Source organism: Glycine max, chromosome 18 (assembly GCF_000004515.6).
Source record: "Glycine max cultivar Williams 82 chromosome 18, Glycine_max_v4.0, whole genome shotgun sequence".
Taxonomy (NCBI): domain Eukaryota; kingdom Viridiplantae; phylum Streptophyta; class Magnoliopsida; order Fabales; family Fabaceae; genus Glycine; species Glycine max.
In genome coordinates, this window is record NC_038254.2 from 14,555,535 (window position 1) to 14,564,443 (window position 8,909).

Below are 8,909 nucleotides of genomic sequence, written 5' to 3' on the forward strand. Positions count from 1 at the left end.
GACTCCACCACAACTATTGCATGGTGTTCATCATCAACATTTTTAGTTCTCATCATTCTCTTATTTTCTCTAAGAGCGGCAGTCACCGCATCCAGATTCAAAGTTGATCTTCCCACAAGCAACATTTGAACCAAAGCTTTGAAGGACCTTGGTAGTGTGGCCAACAACAACAACTTGATAACTACTAAATATGAGTTTTTTTTAATAAAAATATAATGGAAATATCTTTAAAAATATTTATTTAGCAATTATTTTTGGTTTAAATGTTAGAAATTGATATTTTTCTTATTTATGACTTGCAGATATGAAAATGAGAGATAAAATCCAAAAAGATGCAGAAAATATCAAAAATATGAATAAGAAAGATTTTTTGCATCAGGCCCAAGTCCACTACAACAACTATAAAAAGGGAGTCAAGCCAAGGAGAAAAGACACACCGAGTCTCAAAGCGCTCTAATACACACCTAAAGCCTGAGAACCCTCCCTTAGGGAATTCTTTCTTCTCTTTCATCATTTTCTGTTCTCTTTATTCATCCCTTCTCCTCCATCAGCTCCTATACCCCTTTTATAATTTAAGGCCCCTTATGGCTATGAGAGGTTAAACCCTTAGTTAGGGCATGACAGACCTAAAAAGTCAAAAGGTGTATTGTACACTTCATATCTATCAATGCAAACAGGTGTTTTCTTTCCTATTATTCTTTCTTATTTTAATTTCATGTATCATTCATCCTTGCATCATCTTTGGGGGTTAGGTGCTCGACAGAGGGTAATCCTTAATAGAAATACAAGGAAGGTCTTACATGTATCAGTTTTAGGGATTAGTCGCTCGACAGAGGGTAATTTCTAATAGAACTAAAAGGAAGGGGTATCTTAATAAAATCATTGCTAGACATAGAGTGATTGCATTATGCCCATGCATCAAAGTAAACATCTAAAATTAAAACTTCATGCATTTTATCTATTGAATCTCTGCAAAGACATTTGGGAGATAGATAGGTAAGATAGGTTTGTCGTCGTGAGACATTAGGGGCAAGTATTCTAATAGAAGTGGGTAAGAAAAATTCACCTGATTGGTAGAGAAAAATATAAAATAATATTTCTTAGGCAAATAAGACATGCTAGGTCCTAACATTCTCATCTCATTGAATTCCTTATTATTTTTTTTTGTTTTCTATTAATATCTATTGTTTAGTTATTGTTCTTTTTACTCATCTTTTATCTCATCTTATCTTTTCCCTTATAAATTGGAAATTATCCAACACAAGTACAAAACAAAGTCTCTGTGGATTCGATACTCAGACTTCTGAGTACTTTACTACTTGAGACAATTTGGTGCATGTGCCAATGAGTTAACACAACACATGCTCCTCCTCAGAGAGTTTATCATTTGCATTCAACAATTGACTTACTAGTTGATTGAACTTGTTGATATAGTCTTGGAGATCTCCTCCCATCTCCATTTTGAGTTGATACAACTCCATCTTCAAGCATAGGTGATTGGTTAGCGACTTTGACGCATATATATTCTCAAGCTTCTCCCACAAGGCTTTCGGTGTTGTCTCCTTCAACATGTTGTGTTATCTCGAGAGCAAGGGCTAACCGAATCGTGCTCACTTCTCTCCTTTGGATCTTAGTCCACTCGATTTCATTTACAGAAGCTGGCCTTTCATCTTCTAACGCTTGATCAAGACCTTGCTGCACCAAAAGGTCTTTAATAGTACTATGTCAAATCATAAAATTTATTTTTCTGTCAAACAATGGTATCTCGAACCTTTGTGTGTTCCCGACCATAGTTTTGATACCACTGTTAGGTAATCAACGCTTCCACAAATAAAATTACTCACACCCACAGAGGATCATGAGAGCACAACAATTATTACACTGTAAAAAAATAATAACAAACACAAGAATTTAACATGGTTCGCCACCTCCTGCCTATGTCCACGAAATCGTCTCAAAAAGTATTTCGCTATCACAAAAATGATTACATGATTGTAATCCACCTTAAATAGTCTATCACTCTACAAACCTGAGTACCCCACTCAATGGTTATAAGAAATGATAACACTCTCACACAAAAACATTTTTCTCTCAACAAAGTAACTTTATTTCACAATCTCTCTTCTCACACACTCTCTCTTCATATGTTATGTTTCCCCACTAATTGTTTTATCTGTTTATAGTGAAGATTGCTACCAACTATAATAAATAAGTTCTCTTTGAAGTTGAAACAAAAATTACTTTTAATGTATCTATTTAACTAAGGTTTATCTAGTAAAATATAATTTTTCACTTTACATTTGAGTCACCTACATCTTAGTAATAAAAATTCAATTTCCAATATGTATGCACCTTATCTTTTGGCTTGAAACTCTACAGGAAGAGATCATTAAGGGAAATTTAACGCTAAATAGTAATTTTGAAACTTTGTTTTTAATTTTGACAAATAAGTCTTATAATCTATGTAGTTGATCTTATCTAGTAGGATAAGATTTTGCTATTGTTATTGTTGTATTTTTTAAATGTCAATATGCATACATAAATAAAATTAAGATAGTGGTATATATCAACATTGAAATTAAGGATGTCATCTTCAAAATTGAAATTTACTAAATACATATAGAATTTGCTGAGAACTTATTTATTGATGAAATAATTTTGGAAAATACACTGGTATGGCATTTTGGAGATGAAAGCACACTTTGTTTCAGGTTGAATTGACGGTGGCTTTGGAGTGCTCACGGTGGTACTAATAATTCAGTTTTTGCTTTGGATCTTCATTAATTTTGACTATTTTACAAACAACTTTCATCATATCACTTCACAAAATTATGAACAAAACTAGGGCGTAATTAATTGATGTATATGTGTGTAATGTATAATTGTACAATTTTCAAGTGCATACCTCTCTACTTTTTAATAAATGAAAACTATCTAGTAGATACAACCTCTGCCATCTCTTTTTCTTAATTCCTTTCTAAACCTATATAAATCTACACGGTGAAAACCTAACCTTGTTTTCCGAAATGGTTTCAAGCTTAGGTGACCAAACTTGGTCCTTGGATTTCACTAGCATTTGGTAGTGTTTTCTCAACTCAGGAGTGCTGCATAGGAAGTTGTTGTTGTCGTTGCTGCTGGGGCAACAAGGTCTTTTACTTCTATTGATTAGCCTTGTGATGAACTCGGGCATGACCTTTATCAACACCCTTCCATTGGAACCTTTCAAGTACTCAAAAGGGCATTCCCCAAATTTGATGGTGGACTTGCTAGGGTCTGATCCCAAGGACAAGAGTGAAGAAATAGAAAGGGTTTTGCATGTGAAGCTATCAATGGGGAGAACAAAATAAGCTTCACCTTGAATGAGCTCATCCTCTAAAGCTAAAGCAGGAATTGGGTGTCCAATGAAGAAAGAATCTGCATGGCAAACTACCTTGTCTGGAAACTCATACATGATCTCACCAGCAATGTGCTTACCCTTGAGACACCTCATGGTGCCATCCCAAAAAATAAGTTTCGACGATGACGATGACGAGGAATTCTTTGGATGAAAGCATGGAGTCACTGCGGCATTTCCCATTGTAAGGGCAAGAAATCTTGAGAGAATTTGTTGTGTGTTGTGTTGATGTGTGGAGATTGTACAAAAATGATGAATATTATATAAAGGGAAGATATGAAGGAAATAGTCTGACTTTGATAAGGTCTAATAGGGTTGTTTGTGAATGGCGTGGAGGGGTCGGTGGAGTCTGGTCAGCCATGCCGGCTTTGAATATTTTGATTTGTTTTTTGTTTCTCTCTCGAGTTACACTCATGTGTTAGACTTGCCACAAACAAATCATCACACGGCACATAAGGTTTAAACCTTGATGTTGTGCTGTTATATTCAAACTATATATTAAACTAAAATGTGCTCTACTTATTCTTTGATGTTTACGTTTGAATTTTCCATTTTCCTACTTGTGTGATCCATGTATTTAGACATTTATGGCTCGAAGTAGAAGGTTCTATAAGCTGAATGAAGAAAAAACAAAGGATTCACGAATCATATGGTAAATAACAACTATGAAATTCTGGAAAGTGCTTTAGGATAAGACAAGTCGCTTATGTAAGCTAGGTGAAACAGACTCGCTAATTTATTTTTTATATAAGACCAACGTACGTAATAAATTCCACGTCTTTAATTCATTTAACATGGATTGGACTAACAACTCTTTTAAAAATATTAATAAGTATAGATGATTATTACAAAATACAGTATGAGTGTATTGATAATGTTAAATTTTAAGCTTTTTATATTATTTTTTCTCTTTAATTCTTCAATCACTACTTTTAAGTACTTATTAACCTTCTAGCTCTTTTTAACAAACTACCCATGTATATTTAGCTAAATATTATAGTAAATGTTAGAATTAGGTTAGCAAAAATAATACAGAAACCGGTGATTGCAAAGTTGACCAATCGCAAGAGATTTGCCTCCTTTCCCTTGCAAGTATTTTAGTGCGTTGTAGATTCCAATCATTGATTTTTTTATAAGATAAGAAATAAATTCCAGTAAAAAAAAGTAAGATAAAAAATAAATAAATAAATAGAAATGCTTTGAAAATGAATTCTGACTCGTCATAATCGAAGCAAGGTAATAAGATATGGTTTGATTATGGTTTCGCGCGTATTTATGTTACTGTTATTGTGTACATGAGGATTTATTTTTAATGCATTATGTACATGGAGTTGGATACCAAAATGTACATAATATCATAAAGACGAAATTACATGTGTTGTATGGGGCTGTGACACCTCCTATTATTTTAGTTAATATATTTTCTAATATGTATGATATTTCAATATTTTAATATTCGAATAATTACTTTTAGTTGGGATCTAATTGTGAAAATAATAACATTTAAGTATTATATTTTTATTTTTGATATGATATTTGTATTTTTTTATAATATTTATTGTGAAGATAGTTTTACACGTTTATATATATATATATATAGGAAAATTAATTTACAAATAATTACTGTTAAAAATAACTTTAAAAAAAAAAGAGGGGGGAAGTTGTGTACTGAGTACTGATCATGTAACATGTAACAGATTTTCGTTAATTATTTTCGTAATCAAAACATGAAACCCGTGTTTCTTAAATCAAATACCGTACTTATATACATGTACGTGTATATACAGGAAGGCATACTTTGAATTCGTTACTCTTACGGCAGAGACGAGCTTTGAAATTAAATTAGTTTAGTTAGTTAGCCCTTGAGAAAAGGGCATCGTCTAATTAATTCATTAATTAACTTAATATTTATAGTTGAAATTAGGTTTTTCCGTGAATACATTGTTTTTCTCCTACTTTTTTCTTTAATTTACACGACTTTATAATTTAATTTTCAATCTATAATGCTTAGACTTTGTACTTGGAACTGGTGAATTTCCAGCGCAATCTACTTAGTTTCGTGAACAATTTTGTGTTTTGTATAAAAGTAAATACACCCTCTTCTTTTTGTTTTTTTTAATTTAAAATATTATAAAATATAAATATTATTATATAATTTTTTTAATTGATTTTAAAATTACTTATTTATTAAATTAAATTTTATAATTTTGTTTTTTATTTTTTAAAGAAAAATATACAGATAAAGAAAAATAAAAAAATTGGATAAAATTAGAGTACAATTTTTTAGTTACGCTGTATGTACTTTTGTAGTTAAATTTATGTGTTGTTGGTATTTTTTTTTGTTATGTTCGTTAATTAAAAAAATAAGAAAATTAGTTAGTAGTATTGAAACAAGCTAAAAAACATAGTAAAAAAAATAATTGATACATCTATCTTATACAATAGACATAAAATTTCAAATAATAGTAACTGAGATGATAGTAAAAAGTAATGAAACATATTAAAAAATACAATTACAACACAAATATGACAAAACTAAACTAATGATGATCTGAAATATGTTGTGCAAGATATATGCCGAGTGTTGTCAATGCCGATTGTGATATATCCCTGGTATTTGATGGATGATAACTACTAATGACATAAACAAACTAATTATATTTAGTAACATAATTATATTAAAAAATCTAGATTTTAAATAAAAATATTCACCTAAAAAATATGTTAAGTAAATTAAATAATAAAACAAAAATAAGTATATTTAATAATATCATTTTCTTTAAAAAATTAAAAAACAAAATTATAAAATTTAATTTAATAAATAAGTAATTTTAAAACCAATTAAAAAATTATATAATATAATATTTATATTTTATAATATTTTAAATTAAAAAAAAAAAAGGAGAGAGAGTTAGGTATACATGACATAATTATATAATTTGTTTGTTCTTAGTAGTCCCTTGGACACGTTGATTTGTACATTAGTGTAGATTGACCAAATTCAAAGCACAAAATCTTAAGCAGTATATATCAAAAATTAAATTACAAAATAATATAAAATGAAAAAAAATAGGAGAGAAAAAGTATATTCACGAAAAAAAACCTTCAAACTACTAATTATTGAATTGTTAATATATAGAGTATAGGCGTTTTTCAATAAAGTCTTATAAGTCACTAGAAGCCACTAGTTTCCTTTGAAATAAGTGGATGTTAATTAAACCTGTGGTCCGCAAAAAAATTTCACGTATGTCGACTAGCTTCTTTTTTTTTTTTTCCTTTTCCAGGTCAATGACAGTTAATTTCTTTGCCAAATTTTCGATCGATAAGCACGGCACTCATAAAAAAGAAAAAAATAATACTTTTTTCGTCTCATGATCATTGTCGTCATAAAAAAATATTATTTTAACTTTTTAAACGTAATATTAATTATTGTTTTTCATTTATATCACTTATAACTTTAATGATGAACAACAAAAATCATAATGAATTAATGATTATATAGTTAATTTTATAAAATTATCACTCTTATTTGTTTATTCATTTTTCTTGCTTTGGGTAAAAACTTAGGATCATAAATATTATGGAACATAGTAAAATGCAAAAAATTGATGGGGAATCAAATAATGATGGACAACAAAAATTATATATGAATTAATAACGATGATAAAGTTAATTTTGTAAACTTGTAATATTTTTTATTTAGTTTTTAGTTTTTCTTGAATTATTAAAAAAATCTAGAACAATAAATATATTGGGATGGAATAAATTATAAAAAAATTAACAGAAAACCAAATCTAATATATATATATGAAGAGGAATCAAATTATATTAATTTTTATAACTTGATATAAATGTGATTTTTATTAATCTAATCGTTGAATTATATTTATATATTATTAAGATCGTTTGTGTCAAAATTAAACAACAATAAGAAGATAATTAAATTATTCATATTTTAATCTATATGAGAGGTAACAAATAAGTTTAGATTAATATGAATTTTTGTTTATATAATTAAAGTTTCAATTCAATAATACGTTTTAAGAAAACATTATTAAATTAAAAGTTATAAAATAGTGTAATAATTATCAATCTCTCATCTATACATATATATTTAAAGATTTGATTCTATGTGACAATCTCATATTCATTCCTTTCAAAATTATTAAATAGTATTATTTAATTCAATCAATTCATTTTAATGATTCTTATTACATTTTAAATTGATTCTGAAAATTTTATATTATATGATATTTAATTTATTTAATGTATTATAATTATGGTAATTATTTATTAATAATTATCATGATTTTTTTATTTTACATGTATAATTAATTTACGGATTATACATTCCTTTTCTGTGTGAGGTACAGTTTTTTTGTAACATTTGCGTATATATTTTATTATTTATCAATATTTAATATAATTATTCTATCAGCATTTAATGTAATAAAATTTTATATTATTATTTAAAAAATTTTATGCATCTTTTCTATCACAGTTATATAATTATTTTCATATAAAAAAATTCCTAATTTAACATTTTCTTCTAACACAAGTATATAATTATTTATCAATATATAATATAATTATTCTATTAATATTTAATATATTAAAATTTTATATTATTATTTAAAAATTTGATACATTTTTTCTAACATAGGTATATAATTATTCTCGTATACAAAATTTTTTTCTAATGTTAAAAAAAATCTATATATAACTTATCCCAGTATATAATGTTTTTTTAATTTCATACATTTTTTCTTCTAGAAATATGTTTTAAAATTTTAAAAACATTAATTTAAGTATTCTAATTAATATATTATTATTTTTAAAAGATAAAAATTAATTTAATCAATTTATAAATTATTAGTTATATTATTGGTACTTAAATCAACTAAAAAATAAATTAATCTACATCATACCTATAATATATATAAATAATTTTATTGGTTTTTATCACTCTTTCTAATAAATTCAGCTTACTACTTATATTATTTTTGTCTATATGATAACTTTAATATAGTTAATTAATTAATTTAATTTAAAAATATATTATAAATTAATGTTTTGTCACATGAACATACGTCCTTTTTTTACAGAAATTAATCATCAACAAGTTATTAGATACTTTGAACCAATAACACAATTACCCAAAAAATAAATTAAATCAACTTTTTTAAAACAAATTAAAAAATGAGCATGTACATGGTCAAATTGAAGGGAATTTTACCTAGGACAACACCCTCAATAATAATAATTTTTTTAGAACATGTATGCATATAAAAATATATTTAAATATTTATTTACATAAATGTTTTAAAATTTAAACTAAATAATTAAAAATATATTAAAAAAATTTAAAAATATAAAAAATTACTCTTATAAATGTGAATTTAATATTTATGCAAGACACAAGATACCAAACTAATAATAATATAATAATAAACTAATTAATGTTACCAATTAGCAAGGAATGCCAATTTCATACGACTTTATTAAACTTGAAATG

At 26.9% G+C, this 8,909-nt stretch overlaps 1 protein-coding gene across 1 annotated transcript; it reads right to left on the reverse strand.

The window, feature by feature from the left end:
* Nucleotides 1–2,625: 2,625 nt before the first annotated feature.
* Nucleotides 2,626–3,626, reverse strand: LOC100790891 (uncharacterized). The gene has a single exon (XM_014770757.2). The coding sequence runs from the start codon at nucleotides 3,575–3,577 to the stop codon at nucleotides 2,984–2,986; it is 594 nt and encodes a 197-aa protein (XP_014626243.1). The 5' UTR covers nucleotides 3,578–3,626; the 3' UTR covers nucleotides 2,626–2,983.
* Nucleotides 3,627–8,909: the final 5,283 nt, after the last annotated feature.

Excerpts from the sequence above, each read along its gene's own strand:
- LOC100790891 (XM_014770757.2), bottom strand. The coding sequence starts at position 3,577 with ATGGGAAATGCCGCAGTGACTCCATGCTTTCATCCAAAGAATTCCTCG.